The sequence below is a fragment of the Boleophthalmus pectinirostris genome, unplaced genomic scaffold, assembly GCF_026225935.1.
Source record: "Boleophthalmus pectinirostris isolate CB_2022bp ecotype Guang Dong unplaced genomic scaffold, ASM2622593v1 HiC_scaffold_12, whole genome shotgun sequence".
NCBI classification, from domain to species: domain Eukaryota; kingdom Metazoa; phylum Chordata; class Actinopteri; order Gobiiformes; family Gobiidae; genus Boleophthalmus; species Boleophthalmus pectinirostris.
This window is the reverse complement of record NW_026571018.1, coordinates 19290603-19308303: the sequence shown is the minus strand read 5'-3', so window position 1 is coordinate 19308303 and position 17701 is coordinate 19290603. Positions and strand designations below refer to the sequence as shown.

The 17701-nt window shown below is 39.8% G+C and overlaps 1 protein-coding gene and 1 pseudogene across 4 annotated transcripts in view; one reads left to right on the top strand and one right to left on the bottom strand.

The window, feature by feature from the left end:
• Positions 1-17701, bottom strand: part of LOC110165066 (RIMS-binding protein 2) — a 35154-nt gene that overhangs the window by 7629 nt on the left and 9824 nt on the right. For 3 of the 4 annotated variants that reach the window (XM_055148368.1, XM_055148370.1, XM_055148371.1), the window contains 20 exons: positions 15919-16026; positions 15131-15259; positions 14193-14366; positions 13357-13530; positions 9011-9178; positions 7693-7776; positions 7497-7586; positions 7264-7386; positions 7076-7180; positions 6873-6923; positions 6590-6622; positions 5569-5749; positions 4687-4892; positions 4113-4219; positions 3905-4014; positions 2947-3822; positions 2086-2237; positions 1546-2016; positions 1113-1457; positions 45-206 (listed from right to left, as the gene is read on the bottom strand). In XM_055148368.1, the coding sequence (XP_055004343.1) occupies positions 45-206; positions 1113-1457; positions 1546-2016; positions 2086-2237; positions 2947-3822; positions 3905-4014; positions 4113-4219; positions 4687-4892; positions 5569-5749; positions 6590-6622; positions 6873-6923; positions 7076-7180; positions 7264-7386; positions 7497-7586; positions 7693-7776; positions 9011-9178; positions 13357-13530; positions 14193-14366; positions 15131-15259; positions 15919-16026 (3849 nt within the window). The remainder of the gene's footprint in view (positions 1-44; positions 207-1112; positions 1458-1545; positions 2017-2085; positions 2238-2946; positions 3823-3904; positions 4015-4112; positions 4220-4686; positions 4893-5568; positions 5750-6589; positions 6623-6872; positions 6924-7075; positions 7181-7263; positions 7387-7496; positions 7587-7692; positions 7777-9010; positions 9179-13356; positions 13531-14192; positions 14367-15130; positions 15260-15918; positions 16027-17701) is intronic. The other variant, XM_055148369.1, reaches the window with a different exon arrangement.
• On the top strand, positions 462-578 carry LOC129407560 (5S ribosomal RNA; annotated as a pseudogene).

Here is a 17701-nt window from a genome sequence, read left to right as displayed (position 1 = left end):
CAGGAAATTAAATGGCTAGAGCATGCATAAAATAAAGGTTGTACTTTTAGTCTGTTAGCAGCAGCTATGTATCCCATAGTTTGTGTTTCTCCAAGATGGTCAGAGGACAGGTCTTCCTCTTCTTCCTCCAAGATGTCTGACAAGTCTGAACGGCTGTTATCGGCATGGTAATCACTGAGGGGTTCTACAAGACCCTTCCCATAAGTCTGAAAAACACGAGCATATAGTAACAATAGACTGTATATCCAGAAATCTCATTCTTTTACTTTATATGTGCATCTGTTTCGTACTTGTCATTACTATTAATGAATGTTGGCAACCCACAGGAAAAAACAATGCCAAATGTGGCCCTCTGGCTTCCTGCTGAGTTGGCCCAAATGATAATTAACGATACTTTTTACAGCAAATTATAAAAAAATATATTTGCCACCACAGCCACTCCTAAACAATGCAGTACAACGTCAAATGGCCATACCAGCTTGTCAAAGCCTGATCCCGTCAGATCTCAGCAGCTAAGCAGGCTGGGCCTGGGTAATACTTGGATGGGAGACCGCTAGGAATTCCAGGTGCCACAGTGGGGCGCCAGTGGCAAAAAACTCGTTGTGTCCTTAGGCAAGACACTTCACGCACATTGCCTAGTATGAAAGTGGTGTGTGCGTGAGTAATGGTGGTGGTCGGAGGGGCCAATGGCGCAGATTGGCAGCCTCGCTTCCGTCAGTCTGCCCCAGGGCAGCTGTGGCTACAATAGTAGCTTACCACCACTGAGTGTGGAGTGACTGAATAATGAACTGTGAAGTGCTTTGGGTATCTTGAAAGGCGCTATATAAAATGCAATCAATCAATCAAATGCCTGATTAAAGGTGTGGTGGCTCTTTCAGACACATGTTAAATTCATCCATTTAAATATTTCACAGTACTGAACACTGGCCTGTGGGCCCCTGGCAACTGTAAAGTATATAATCAAGTGCCACATATTCTTATATATTCTGACATATTCTTATTGAAAGTTCATGGCATATTCTTACTGAAAGGGAAATGACAGCTAGGCTTTGATGAGAGGCTTGAGACTCTGGAGGCTGGACTGCTAAAAAATCTGACATCCATTAACCCACCTGCTGCCTTGTGTTACTGGCTGGCTCCTGATCTTGCCTTAAGAACTCTTCTATGGACACCAGGCGTGTGTTTTCCTGCTCCTCCTCTACCTCAGAGTCCAGAGGGGAGGTACTGGGGGGCCGCAGGAGCCGGATGTCTTTAGGACAGAGGAGGTCTGTGGTTGTGGCTTTTGGCGGGGGTGGAATGGGCTCCAGCTTGGCACAGGGGTCCTCGATGAACTCTGTTATGGACGGGAAAGGGCGTATGAGCCCAGGGCTGTCAGTGTCTCTGCTCTGCACCAGCGCTGCCGCTGAGAGGACTGCTCCTTGTGTAGGCATTCTGGTAATGGGTGATCTCACACTAACCTACAAAGACATTAAAAGTTAATCATTTATGATCAATTAAAAAAAGAAAGAAAAGAAAGATTATTTATTCCCAAGGTAAGAACACTACCATTGGAGGGGAGTTGGAGGCTGCTGGTAACACTGAGTCACCTATAGCCAAGGCAGCAGCTGATGAGGGGTTGGCCCAAGCCTGCACATACATGGGACAGGGATCTTCAGGAGCCAGAGCATTGGGCTGATTGGCAAAAGGTTCCACCACATGACTAGTGGCTTGTGTGTTTGGCAGCGATGTACTGGGCAGCATGGATACATTGGCAGGTGCATTTCCATAGAAACTAGGGGATGGAAGGCTACAGGGGGAGACTGGAACACAGGGAGGTGGTAGCACAACAGGAGGGGTGATAGGGGGGCCTGTCAGAAGGGTATCCATCTTAAAGGGTAGGATCACTGGCAGAGAGTCACATGACTCCCCATGAGCAGACATGGAGCGCACAGTCAGCTCCCGAGCTCCCTGCAGAGACTGGATCTGAGACGGGCCCAGCAGAACACTGCCTGCGGTGGGGGATGACACCTCCAGCACCTGAGTGCATACAAAACATCAATCAGTCTTGGATCTGAACATACATCCGTTCATTTAAGCAGAGTTTACCTTTCTCTTGTCAGCATAGATGCTGTACCCTGTGACACGCACTCCATTAGATGTTCCAGCCGCATCAATGGTAACTGGCAACCAGCTGATGAGAGCAATGCCCGGAGAAGGCCCCTGTTCCAGTTGGACATCCAGAGGAGCATCAGGAGGACCTACAAACATGTCAGGTTCAGAGAGGCATCTAAAACAGCGCTGTGTATGCTCTACAGTTAATGTGAATGGGCAATGCTTGCTAATGTTCCATGACAATAATGAATACTATTTAGTGATAATCTATCATGCACATGGATCATATTCATAAACATATCACAGCAAGCAGCATTTGGGGAAATGGTTGTGCAACATTATTGAACCCATTTGCATCACTTTTTTAAGTACATGGAGGAGTATAGGGAATATTTTGAGAAAACAAGCTTCAAATGGAGGACAAATTACAACTCTGAGTAAGCTTATGATGAAGGAAAACCATTATAACATAGCATAATATGTCATTTTAGCCATAATAAATTGGATAAACATTTCATTTATTAAGTAAAAACTGGTTAAAAATAATTAGCGGTTTGCTAGTATAGTATGTAAAACATCAACTGAATGTCTTAAGTAGAAAGACAAAATTGTTTGTCACAACTTGGGATGCAATGACACTCAGTATATCACAATAAAACAAGACAATACACAAGAATAAATATGCCCATGTAACTACTCTAGCCCATATGTTCGCAAATATGCCAGAAACATAAAGATCCAAGACCCCAAAATAAAAGTAATAGTGGTAATGTATTTGTTGCCTACAACGTATCATTGTATCGCTTGTACTAAAAATGACTGTATAAACTGATTATAGTAATGGGCAGTGCTGACCTGCCATCAGTGTTTTGAAGGTGACAGTGGTGACCCTGTGTTCACGGCGCTCCGCAGGTAACTCCCAGGGGGTGCGGTGTGGCCGTGCTTCCACTTTGACTGTGTACTGCAGGCTTGGACAGAGGTTTGTGAGGCACAGAGAGTAGCAGCCAGCCTTTACCAGTTCATACTCCTCTCCATTCAAGGACACAATGTGCACATAGTTACTGTTGCTGGGCAGCCAGCTCAGGTTGGCCGTGGTGGCAGTGACTCTGTCGATATTCAGCTGAGTTGGTGCCACACTTACATCACGGCCCACCAGCATGCTACATTGCAGCTGATCAGACGGCCCCTTCTCCGTCAGACTCTGCACAGACACACGGTAGGTCTTCAAGTTTATGTCCAAACGCTCCAGCACAGCTTTGTTCTGGGAACCAAAGGGCACATTGAGCCGCAGCTCCTGGTCCACGTACACGTTATAGCTCAGAACGTTCCCCCACCCCGCAGGTACCGATGGAGGGTCCCAGCCAATGATGATGCTCTTGGCCAACTGCTTGATAAGGGTGAGCTTCCGTGGGTAAGGCACAATGTCCACTCCCACCTCCTCAAAGTCCAGGTCTAGCCCATTTGTGAGAGGGGCCGGTACTGCCAAGGCCAATGCAGGATCTACAGGGGTGTACGCAGGACCGGGAGCAGCGGAGGCCTCTGTCCTCTGGGAGGCGCTAACTCCAGTATGGAGGTAATGCTGGTGGCTGGCACTGTGCAGGCTGCTGTCAAGCAGAGAATTATGGGAGATATCCACAGTCTCTGGATGATGAGAACCAATAACTTCATCATCTGAAACACGCTCCACAAAGTTAGAGGGGACCAGCCCTCTGCGGCCATCCATAAGTTCTCCTAAAAATAAACACCAGAATCAGTCACAAAAAACAAACAATAAAACAAACAACAACAAAACAATATTGGCACATGTGTTTACCTTCATAGAAGCCATCTTCATCCATGTCTCCATACACATAGATGTATTCTCCTGCAGTGAGTGGAAGCTCCACCTCAGGGTTGTCATTGGGACCATCATAAGGATTGTAGCTGTCAAAAAAAGATGATTAAATTACACATTTCTGCATTTCACCTGTTTTGTTTGGTTTAGTTAAGCATGTGAGCATGTTCACACTATTTTCACAAACCTGTATCGTGCAATAAAAACTTGAAGTTTAGATGCCCCCCTGTTGACAGTGTAAGGCGCTGGGGCAACATCAATGTCCAACTCCTCAACTTCACTGGCTGTATCCACCTAAGAATAAACGTGATAAACATGTGTGAATACTGAGTATTGGTGGGTTATTTATATATACAGGCTCACACAGTATGATAGAGAGATCAAGCTACTTCCAGTCTCTGAAAAAAAATGCATTTCTGGTTCATTTAAAGCAATTATTATTAATATCCTCTATTTGTGGTACTCCTGATTCAGTAACAGACTATATTTAATCCACTGGATTATCTCTATTATATGATATTTATTAAATCGTGGGCAGGCGACTTAAAGAATACAAGGATCAACAAATGTCTTATCATGCAATCCCTAATCTGAGATTTTTCTCATGAGCAAAATCAAGACAGTTAAGAAGGTAATTTTAATCCATGTAATCCACACAATCATTGTGCTCATTTTGACTTTCTAGTGCTTCACATAGGCCTATCCGAACAAGAAACAAGCTTAACTAGAATGTAGATACATGTGCAGCATATGGTTTGTACCTCATGTGTAGGGCTTGACTTGTGAGGGCTGAGATGAGTGTCAGATTTTGGGGTGAGGCGTGTGGCTTCAGACTTGCTGGAGGAAGAGAGGGACTTGCTGACGCTGATGGTGGGCAGCTCTCTGTGCTTCGTAACAGGAGACCGCTGCACCCGGGACAGGCCTGCAGCATGAGGAGTGGCCCCACTGCCAAGAGCAGCTGCCACATCTAGCAGAAATAAAATAAAGTTATAATGTTATTATAACAAAAGAATATATGACTCCCAACAACAATGTAGTAAATCAGTCGACAAACATCTAGGTGGGTGGGTGTCATGCAGGAGGCTCAAGGTTGAACTGGGCTGATTAAACAGTGGAGAAAAATCCTGTCTCCATCTGTCTGGGTTCAAAGGTCGAGTTGCCTCATGGCTACCTGTGTCACACCAGTGCAGTTAAGGGGCTTAACCGGGTCGCTGTCCACAAAAACTCCTGGCTGCAGCTTGGGCTCTGACCTTTATGTAAATGTAACATGCTCTATAACGGTGTACTGATGGAAACACATGCAGTGGACTGGAGACTAACAATGAGAAACAGGCAGAAAAGTACCAAGCAGTTCATTCCCTTCAGGACCGGGGAGAGGGTCACCCCCCTCAAGACTCCAAAAGGCTATTTCACCCAGAGACACCATATCCAAAGAGCCACTGCAGTCTAAAGCACATCAAACAGTGTTGATGTAGAAAAAATTAAAGAATAAACAATGCAAAGGGACATTACTCTTTTACCACCATTGTGTATTCAACTCTTTGTCCAAGAGACATGAAAAAACTACACTTCTATGTGATTTTTAAATTTATTAATTGTAGATTGTATTAAATTAATATGTAGTTATCCTGTATTACACTTACCCCTGTCAGCAGTGAGGCCTAGTCCATTGGTCAGAACAGAGAGGCAGGGGTTGTTGGGGAGAGCGGAAGCAGCCAGGTCCACTTTTGAAGCCTGCATCCGAAACTTTTCCAGCTCCTGGGATAACAGGCCGAACTGTTCGCTCTGTCCACGACATTTCTCCTCCAGATCCCGGACCTTGGACTGTACATCACATTTACATACAATCAACAGTGTGTAAATCCATTTACAAGCTAAATCTACCAGAAATCTAATTTTACTATATCCATCAAATATAGGGTAAAAGGTATTATAGAACACTATATAGTATGTGTGTGGGGGAGGGGTAAGATTAAACAACAGACAGTGGAACATTGACTAAAACAAAGATGATGGTGTGCAGACCAATAGCAAATTACACCACTTGTGTTTAAGTGTTGAACTTGAATGCATGGTTATTTCACTTCCGGTTGTGGTGAGCATTTCCTGCTAAGGTTTTGCACAGAACTGTCTGAATAGTTCCTGCTTACTTTTACCCATAAGCAGTATGAAGAATGAATTATATGCTATTCAGGTAAATCAACTTGTGTCCAAAAATGTGTAAAACTAACCACTGTTAAAACAATAATTAACAATAATTAATGTTTCCAAGATTTTAGTGACAAATGTGGTTAAATTGGGGATCAGATGATACAATTTAGGCACAAACTGGGACCACTCAACTAAGCACTCGAAAATACCTGCATGCAGTCCAGTGTGCTCTGGTTAGCGAAAACAGCACAAAAGAATAAAAAAAAAAAGACATGCTTTGAAAAACAGGGATAAGAAAAGAATATTCTTAATAATGAGACTCTGTGTGTAGTTCAGTAAAAGCCTCTGTTAAAAGTTAGGTCATGTACAGTTTGAATCATGAGTATCACAAGGGGAAGGAGACTTTCCTTTGTGATACTTTGAGCGTGAACTAAAAGGCTGAGAGTAAGAGTGACGAATAAAGTAAGAGGAAGGAAACTGGTAGATTTAAAACAGGACCAACTAATACTCTACCAGCTCTCTCTCCAACACAAGCTGAACCAAGTCCTAAAACAAAATACACATAGATCAAATGGCTACAGTGTATTTAACTGACGAGAAATCACAGCAGTTAATGAAATTTTGTAAAATGCATGAAATGTATCAGAAAGCTTGTTGCTTGGCAGTCAGCATTGTACAGGTATGTCTTAGTCAAGGAAGTCTTTATTTGTAATTTCTTTAAAAGCTGTAATAATAAATAAATGTTAAAATGTGGACAACTAAATAGCATTAGTGGAATAATGGCAACATACTGTACCTCCAACATTTGAACAACTCCTTCATGTTCCCTTTTGGCAAATAACTGAGCCTGAAAATAAAAGAATAATCAAATTAAACTGAACACTGTCATAAACTCTATTCAACTCTAGATAGCTTCATAGACAGCTTCATAGACATCTTATCATTGCTGCCCAAATGTTGCCTCCTACTGGCTGAGACAGGCTCTGTTGTGTCACTTACCCTCTGTAATCGTTTGATTTCATCCTGTTTGAACTTAAGGATTGCCAGTGCCTGCTCATGTTCCAGTTCCAGCTGCTGCCTTCTCTCAGCAACCTCTCGCATATGCTGTTTACAGTTAGAATGTATGGTAACGATGTATTGTTATGCAGATTATAGGGTAACAAACAGAATATTGATGTATATGGTACCTTAAGGACCTGCTCTAAGTTCTCCAGTTTGGCACGGAGTCTTTGGTTCTCCTCGAGAACTGAATTGTGTTGAGCAGTCACTTCAGAGAGATCTTCCCTCAGCTCCTCATTTTCAGTCTGAGTCTAGAAGAAGGGTATATATGCCTTTAAATGGGCACCAGAGTAGCTTGTCCTTGAATAAAGGGGTGCAACATGCAGATCAGTAACAATAAATGTGTGGTTGTAACACTGACCTGGTAGAGCAGCTGTGCCTTCCTCCGGAGGAGATCTGTCTCCTCTGTTAGTTGCTCATTTTTACATCGCTCCTCTTCAAGCTGGCTCTCCTTTTGTGAATCATAAAGCACAGTTCAGCCTTGTATGTAAATGTTATGTTTTTGTCTATCTATTTTTTTTGTCTTTCTGTTTTTCATTCAGGATGAGGCTGCTTACCAAATCTAGACATCTTCTTTGTCGCTTTTTTACTTCATGCTCGAGATTTTCACATTCTTTTCTTTTCTTACTCAGTTCACTTTCCTAAAACAAATAAATGACACCATAATTATTAGTAATTGACTTTTGTTTAAGTTCAATTCGTGTATACATATATATATATATATATATATTTCCATCATAACCTCTGACAAAGGACCAATGTTGGGTTTGCAAGCTTAGCCTCCTTTAATTATTCTAAATGCAGCTTACATGCAGGAGCAGCATAAGAGAAATCTGCTTATTTCATGCCCACAGACCACATTGAGTATTACCATGGTGACAGTGGGGGATGTCATACAACAGGGGCTAATTGTTGACAAGCAGCTATCTAGCAGCTAGGCGGGTAATGCTACACTCTCAACAAAGATGACACAGCAAGACAATCATAATTAAATTGCAATCTGTTGTTTGATCGGCCTGATTGTGCGGCAGTTTAATAATATCATTGACATAATGCAGTTTATGCATATAACGCTCACCATGCTAAATACAATAGCTGTGTGATAGTTTTCTTCAGTTTTACTCTGGAATAATAAAGATTTTTCTAGAGGCTCATAATAACATTGAGTTTATATGTAATACACAGGTTTGCTAAGTGCTGAAGTTAAAATTTGAATAATGATATGGATGACAGTGCCAATGTACTACCAGTCTGTGTCCAAAAGACAAGATCAAAATAATCCCAACATTATATAACCAGAGGCCTTCGGTATAATCAAGCCAGTCAAAACTGATCATTCATTTCAGACTAATGTCCGAATGTAATATTCTGAACATATTTTCAAAAGGTGTAATCAAGTAAGAGAAAGCAGACAAAGCCTGTATGTCCATTATATGGATACTGAAGCGCAGTGCACTACCGAACATGGTCTAGTCCCAAAAAACAGGGGAAAAGAGGTGTATGTGACAAGATCTTTACTTGCTAATGCAAGGTTAAAGGTTTAAAACTTTTTTTTTTATTTAGTAAAAAAAAAAAGTCAAAGGGGTTGTGGGAGCTAGCTGATTAGAGTCGGGTGTAATTCCTCCTTAAACTTCAGTTTAAAATAAATAAATAATAATAATAATACTTAAAGAATTAAGGATATAGGATTTAGTTTACTTAGTTTTTACTACTTACTTAGTTTAATTTCTTTGTACAGTTTTATTCTTATATTTATTAGATTGGTTATGGTGTAAATCTCAACCAGTTTGCACCAATAAGTTAACACAATAACCAGTGCATAACATTATCATTAACTGTCATAATAGGTAATACAGTGATATGTCATAACAATACCAGAAAATGTAGGTGGTCCTGAGGCTGCTCCTCCTTTTGGGAGGGGGTCGGGCTGAGGCCCGGGACGGGCGTCAAATGCTGCCCCAACTCCTCCTCCTCCTCTCTGGGGGTTTTCTCATTTCTTTGTGAAACTTCATCAAAAGCAACAAAAGGGGTTTCACCGACAACCTGAGTCAGACACAGAAAAGATGACAAGGGTTAAATAGTCATCATTCTTAACTATTAATGCTAATGCTAAGTTAGTTTAGTAAAGATATGCAACGATCAAATGTTGAGGCAAACACTGAACAGAATGTTCTAGAGTTTAATGTGTTATATTAACAAAGCTACAGTGTGCTGACACCTAATACACATATTTGAAAATAGAATAATTTGTTAAAGACATTGAGGTGGGAGAGCTGGTTAAGGGTTAAGAGTCGGGAATCAGCTTCTAATTTTAGAGCAAACCTACTTATGCTCAGAGTAGAAGTGTGCTAGTGAAGCCAAGGCCCTGACCCAATAACAAGATCAGAGGTGCTCAGCCACGTGCAGCACAGGGAATCTCTGCTACACCTTTCATTCCCTTGAAAAATTATCTGTATCTGGTTATGACACACTGTTCACAGTAATTTGGCAATGCATGCAGGCACGCAAAAGTAAACATCAGGTTAACTGTACTCTAACACCAGTGTATAGACTGTAGGAGGGCAACACCATATTACAGAAGAAACGTCAAATAAAAAGGTGAGTGAGGATTACAATATTTTCTGAGTTTTTTTGTTTTTTTTAAAACATTACCATATTGTTCAGTGCACTGCTGAATATGAAATCAGTGCAATATCTCCCAAGTTAAATAAGGCTATCCCTTGGTTTAGCTTTTGGAGGGGAGGCCAGACAGTGTCAGTAGTGGTGACAGGGCCAGCAGGAGGCACTAATTCCACTGGCCTTAGTAAAAGATCTCTGCATACAGATAGGACGCTAAAAAGGTACATGTTCATGTTTTCAATGGTGGTCTGAGAAGATCACCACGATTAGCTTTGAGTATTCTCTTCTCACACAAAATTAAATAAAAAAAATATAAACCTATAGTATTAACAATATATGTACATGGTGCACAAGGGCTGGGGAATGGCAGCAATGAAAACATGTTTTCCTTCACAGAAAATATGCAATACTTGCTTGCCTTCCCACAAACCTGACTCATATTTGGCCTAGACGAGGGTCTCCACCTGTTTGTCTAAATGGAAATGTTGTTTCTTTGGCTATAATCATCCACAGTATAGTGTAAAACGTAAGTATCTACATAGAGATTGTTTCAAAGTATGGTTTTAACTATTTTAACAATTCTATATCCTTAGAATCATGCAGGAGAAATGCCTCCACCATAAAGTTAGACGAGAGCATATACATTAGTAAAGGGCAAGGAAATGACAGAAAACTACAACTACAACTACAACTACAACTACAACTACAACTACTACAACTACTACACTACTACAACTACTACTACTACTACTACTACTACTACTACTACTACTACTACTACTACTACTACTACTACTACTACTACTACTACTACTACTACTACTACTACTACTGCTGTATTTAGGAACTACTACTACTACTACTGTATTTAGGAACCATAGTGATCTAACTTCAACAAAATGTATATATAACAGTGACTCATAGAGCTGGGGCCCAAACGAGGGCCATGAGCTCCTCCTTGTGGGCCACACACTCAATAGAATCTAAGAAGATATAATATGAGATTGGGCCCAGGTTTATAATTGTTACTGTCAACTAATCAGCAACAACCACAGCCATAAAGAGCAACCCTTTACAATGATGAGCTTCAAGTAAGTATTATCAGGTATTAAGCATGGAGTGATATAATTCTGACATGGTTTGGCAGAGGAGCCACAGGAGAGAATATTACATAACTACATAACTCATAACTAACATGGCTCATTTATTCAGTGCAATGAGGACTAACAGGGCTGCCGTAGACTGGGCTGTAGACCATTAGAATGATTTCAAATGGTTGAGTGTTTACACACCTAATCAAGTTGTGTTCAAAGTAACAGTGGCGTACAGAATTGTTTTTGCACTGCACCATCAGCGAACACAGAACAGAAGAGGAGTTTTGGGACAGGCTCTTGTCCCTGTCCAGCTCCACTCTGGAAGCCCAACATGTCATATGTCTGTACAACACATCCCTATAGCTAATGAATACAAGAGGATGGACTGCTAACTTTAAAAATCTTGTCCATGTTACTATTTTTGTTTCCATGTTGCTGCTGTCGAACTTTGAATTTCCTTTGGGATCAATAAAGTATCTGTATATATCCATATATTATGTGTATATATATATATATACACACACACACACACACACACACATACATATATACATATATATATATATATATATATATATATATATATATATATATATATATATATATATATATATATAGATATAGAGAGAGAGAGAGAGAGAGAGAGAGAGAGAGAGAGAGAGAGAGAGAGAGAGAGAGAGAGAGAGAGAGAGAGAGAGAGAGAGAGAGAGAGAGAGAGAGAGAGAGAGAGAGAGAGAGAGAGAGAGAGAGAGAGAGAGAGAGAGATAGATATAGATATAGATAGATATATATGTATATAAGCTGTGTATACATCCATCCATCTTGGGGCATTTAGGGGAAATATTAGCTTTATAAAACATTTTTATCATTAATTAAAAATACTATTGTTCTGAAAACATTTTATTTTTATTGTATATTTGTTATTCTTAAACACACAACTGAACTATTTTTTGATGACCTGACATGTTGTTTGATATCCCAACTACAATTATTCAGAAGAATATATAAGCTAATAATAATAAAAAAGACTTAAAATGTGACAACCTTGCTGTTTCAAATATATATTTAGTTGTGATTTTTTAATATAAAATCAAAGCTTAGTTACAATATAAAGTCTTGCACTATCAAGATCACATTAGGTTTAGTAATGCATTAGTAATGCATTAGCTTTAAAAAAAAAAAAAAAGTATAAATACCAAAACAGAGAAGTGAGAGCTGAAATCAACACTTAAATCCTAGTAACATCTGGATAATTTTGAACAAGAAATCTCTGTTGGACACATCGCACAAACCGTGCATCAGTGGAGACAAACTGCTATGGAAATACTGACGGTCAGCGCAGTGAATGGCAAAAGGTGCTCGCAGACATCCTTCAAATAAAATGAACAGAAAATGTTTAGCTTGTGATGTTATGATTAGCATATTTGATGTAAAGGTACATAGACGAATGATACGGCCCGGGCACATGCATAAACCAGAGTCAGATTCCATTCAGCAGGCCCTGAATGCCGTAAGCACATTGGTGTAATCCCTACAGACTACTGAAACGGGTAACTGGATCACTTCTTTTAAAAGCACCTTAATGGATTGGCCCGCCCCTTGATTTTCTTTTTAATACAGAGCATATCAATGCCCAGGAATCAAAAGCTCTGCTGCCATTGCCACTAAATCAGACTGACCAAAACCTTCTGGAAATCTGAAAAAAAAAAAACTGTTACAAAACAGGCTGCTCTCGCTATGAGCTATAGCTAACTGTTCAGTGCTAAAACAAGGAAATCACAGGAGTTTGTAAGTATTTTTTTAAAAATAGATTGAAAATATATCAGATAGCTGTAACTGTATATCAGTAACATACATAAAAGAATAGTTATGCATAATAAATAAAATTTTGATTTAAAAAGAAAAGGCTGTTGTCACTGCTGAAATGTGAGGACGTAGTGTCTCAACTTTGGGTGTGCACAGGACCTTCCACATCTATTCTGCACATACAAGGCTAGCCAAAGCAGACCAGTGCTGCCCGTGACACAGACAAATACACACACGAAACTATTAAAGACAACCTACCCCTCTGGTGCAATCTGCAACAGCCTCAAGTCTCCCTCTGGCCTGCTACTTATCCAATGCAGGAGGACATAGAAAAGTATTTAGTGCGACTGAAGTCTTACCTACCACCCAAAACCCTCTCACCGCTGCCACAGCAAGAGAGAGAGGATTACTGGACTGTACCATTCTGTTGTTAGAGGGGATTAGAGTTCACACAACATGGCCCCTTTCTGGGTGTGCAGTGCATACACTCACAGTGTCCCACAATCGAGAGATTACCACTATCGGCACTCTCATTTTAGCTCACAAGCACTGTATTTGAATCTGAATATAATTTCAATATAAAACAAATCATAATCTAGATGCATAATATAAAATAGGTCTGTATTATTTATAATAATGTAAATTGTTGTGTTAAAAAAAAAAGTTAAAAAAAAAAATGTCTAAAGGCCAAAGAGAACATACCTTCTTTTCCTCGTCTCGTTTCTCAGTGCCCCCACACTGCACTGCGTCATCAGGTGGGACTGGGCTGTGTTGTTGCCTACAAGATGTAACTGACAGTTGCCTTTGCAGCCGCAGCACTTCTTTCTGGGACTCTCTCAGCAGCTTTTCAATCTCCCCGCATGAAACAGGGGACCTCTGCACACAGCACATTCACACAATTAAACACCAAGCATCTGCATAACAGTGATTCACTTTTCACAGACCAATGCACAGATATGTCAGAAAGATGATTAATAATGTTGGCAGTTCATTTAAGTTCACTATAAAGGGCGCCTGCTCTTGCACTGTCATGTTCAGCCGTGACGCAGCTTTGGTAATGCAATCTCATGGAGAGGCAGGAGGATAAGTACTAATGCTGGCCAGTAGATGGCAAGCTTGAGGACTCAATTATACAGCATCTGTCAGATGCTGAGAAGTTCTTCAAATGAGTATACAATGTTAGAGAGAGAGAGAGAAATACTTTATTGATCCCAAGGGAAATTCAAGTTTTATTGCAGTAACATTTACACTGTACTTCTCAGTTGCTTTTATGTCTTTGTCAAAGGTTTCAGAGTAGTTTACCAGGAGGACTGGTCAGTTAGGGCCAGCAGATCCTTTGTCAGGGCAGTTTGAGGAGAGAAAGACCCAAAATTGTCCCTCCTCTGTGTCCTGCAGCATCAGAGCAGTGTCAAGGGAGGAACCAGGTGTGCACCACAGGAAAGGCCTTGTTTTTATTGTGCTCTCTTGTTTCGGTCGGTGGTGAAATGATTAATTCCCTCCTCTGAAAGGTCTTACACGGTTATATTAACAGATTTTACCTTTGTGGTTCCTAGCTGTGCCTCTAGGTCCCTGCACTCTTGTTGCAGAGAGGCTATCTCCTTGTCTTTACACAGCAGCACATCCGCGTGTTGGGCCAGATCTCGGGCTCTTTGACGGGCAAAGGCACGTTTGTACTGCTCCACTGACCCTGGCCTCATCAGGGGAGGATTCACCTGCAGGAAACACAAACACATTTTATGAATTCTTTTCAATCCATTTTTTCATTACCATTTCCACCTCTTGTCCTGTCCTCAGGTGACAGGAGGACAAACAGGGGAGGGGCAGGGCTGTGCTATAGTAATATTCTTGACAGGTGCACAATGAACACATGTCAGTGAACAGAAAGAAAAGTTGCGACTTTACCCTTTCAAAAGCCAAAAGAGCCACCGGTCAAATGTCCTCTAATAGATGTTAGCTCATGTAAACTAAATATACTATAAATATAAATATACTATAAATATACTAAATAATTCCATGTGTGCTATTATAAAGCCTATTATCTGATTAGAAAAATGTAAAGAAAGACATTTTATTTTGTATTAGGTCTTCACTACTGAATTCAAAGGGCCATTGGGAAGACGGATATGCAAAACTTTCTTTATACAGCATAGATTACTACAAATTAAAATACAATGTTTTTTAGACCTAGAATTAGACAAACTTTATTTATCCACAAGGGAAATTATTTGGACACAGTAGCTCACACATTACAATATATTATAATAGCTAAGAGCAAAAATATAAATGGCAGTAATAAATTCAAAATAAGTAGCAAAAATAGCAAGAGTGTGTGTGTGTTAATTATAAAAAGTGTTTTTTTAAAATATCCTTTTGATCTTTTTTCAAGCAGGATTACAGATGAATCCAGGTCTCTGTGTTATATCTGGAAGGGTAAAAACACTGCAGTACTCTGATGTCTGTGTATAAGTAGTGGTACCACTCTGAGATTCGCCTCTTGTAGTTTCCTCGCTCGGTCTTCCAGTCTTTTAGCAAGAACAGCCAGCTCTGTGTTCTTCCTCCTCAGCCTCCTGACCTTCTCCTCAGTCTCAGGGGCACTGCTCTTCCGCTAAACACAAAAACAAACAGCATCACCCTAAAATGCCTCCAGCTAAAACAAGCCTCACAATGCCAAAGGTTAATGATTAGTAAAAGCTGCAAACATCTGTGTGGGGAAAAATGTGCATAATATTATTTAAGTAGAAGTACAAAAAACTGGTTTAAGAAAAGTAAAAAAGAGACATTTAGTAGGTACTACTGTTCAAGTAACTGTAAGAGAAACTGCCTGGACAAAACATCTGATTTACAGTTAATGTCATTTGAAGGACAAAACATTAAATAATGCACAAAGGATTTTCAAAGGAAAAACACAATAAGAAATCTAAATAATATTTTAAGGCGCAGAGCAAGAAACACAAATGTTTAAATAATGTGATATTGTCAACATAAAGCTTTGGTCAATTAGAAACATACACACTGTGGGACCGTGTTATTTTTTTTAACTAGTTGTTCTATTACACCGTGAAATACATTACTTTACAAAATTTATGGTGTATGTTACTTCGAGAAGTAAAATCTCATTCAAAGGTTTATCGAGTAATGCACTTGAGTAAACCAGTATAAACTTGTGCATATCACAAGAAGGGAAAGCAAAAAAGAGAAACAGACCCTGGCCTACTTCTTAATGAGCATCACTCGAGACTCAGACACTTTTATTTTTAGTCTCACCAGCAAACCATTTTCCTCTCTCAGTGTCGCACAAGTCTTCTCCAGAGCATCAAGTGCTCGCAACAGCTCTGAGTTCTGACGAACCAAGATGTTGTAGTCAGTGCCATTCTGGAAGACAAGCATACACAATGAAAACACTTATTTTACAACAAAAATCCATATTTTAAGTAAATGTGAATAGAATTGTGTTTTAAAGCATGTGATATCCCAAGGAGTACTGAAAATCCATACTCAACCCTGTAGTTAGGAGTCTTTCTAAAAAAAATTGAAATAAGCAAACAAGGTCTTTTGCCATATTGAACATTTTTGGCTGTAGCCTTAAGACTTGAGTCAGGTGGTTATTACATAAGAATCCTGGTATCCATGTGCATCATTATTTGGAAATAACAATGGTTGGGTTTAGGTTAAGAGCAGATTTTTTTCTTCTTGGTAACACTTAAGTGTTTTTTTTAGGAAAGTGACCTAATTGAAGGGAAACTGAAACACAAGAATGTTCCAAATATGGGTTGACATTTTATACTTCAAAAGAGATTATTGTAAAAGAAAAACAAAAAATTACAATAGGACTACAACATTTACAGAAAATGTAAGAGTACTGTTACTGTGAAAGGGGGTAATGTCAGCACTGTTCCCTCCAGTCAATGCCCTCAAATCATATATATTACATATATTTGGTTACCACTTGTTACACCCAGAAAAAAGAAGTATATATTGGATGAGTTGCTAAATAATTTGAGCACCTGAAAACATGACATAATTTATCTTAAGATTTATATCAAAGTCTTCAGCTGCTACCTACTAATACTTGCGTGCAGAGAGTAGACAGCCACACAAGGACAGACATATAAGCATGGGGTGGGTTTATGGTTTTCCTGATAACATTTGAAACTGGCAATTTCATCCGTAAATACAAACAAAATATAAACCAAATAATGAATAAGACTGTATTGTCCTGTGTTTTAGGCTTGCTTGAGTGCTCCCAAATGTTTAGTTATCACGTAATCCCCATCTCGATTCCCTTCTCTGTTCTTGCAATTATTCAAACAATTCACATTCTGGTTCATGCATGTAGGGTTAAAAAATGTCACATAGCTATTATTCAAAAATAAAACCCATTCATGAAAATCCTGTTTGCTACAGTGAAATGTAATGATGAAAAGCTGGGGTCTGTAGTTTTAACTTGCTTGGGAATGCAACATTAAACTAAAGAATAATAATATAAACTATGATAACATAAACATATAAAAATAAGGGAATGCAATAAAATAAGGTACAAAATATACAGTATGGGGAGAATTGCAAAAGCTTTCATGTACGATTATAAAAACACTGTACAATATTTCGTCCATACATTTTAGAGCTTATTCGTCTTGTTGCTGCCCTGGGACAGTGATTCAAGTGAATGGGCTTTCCACGGCTGTGCTACCATTAGCTTCTCTAGTAATATTCTGCAGGGTCATAAATATGCCTCAGACCTTAAAGGCTTGTAGTCATTCATTAAAAAGTGTGCAGTTGTTTAGCGCAGCCTGGACTGGAGCTGCTGCTGGCTACTGAGGTGCTGAACATACACAGGCATAAATTGTCAATCTGCTGACCTTCCTTACAAGTGCACTGTGTAACTTTTTCTGGAGGTGAGCCCGTTTAACACTTTTCTCCATGGAGATGTTATTGCTTTGCTTGGAATGTTTCACAGTATGGTATTAAAACTTTCTATCTTCATAGAGACCAAACCAGACCAAGTTACAAGTCTGATTTGTGGAGAGGCAACCCCAGTTACAGTAAG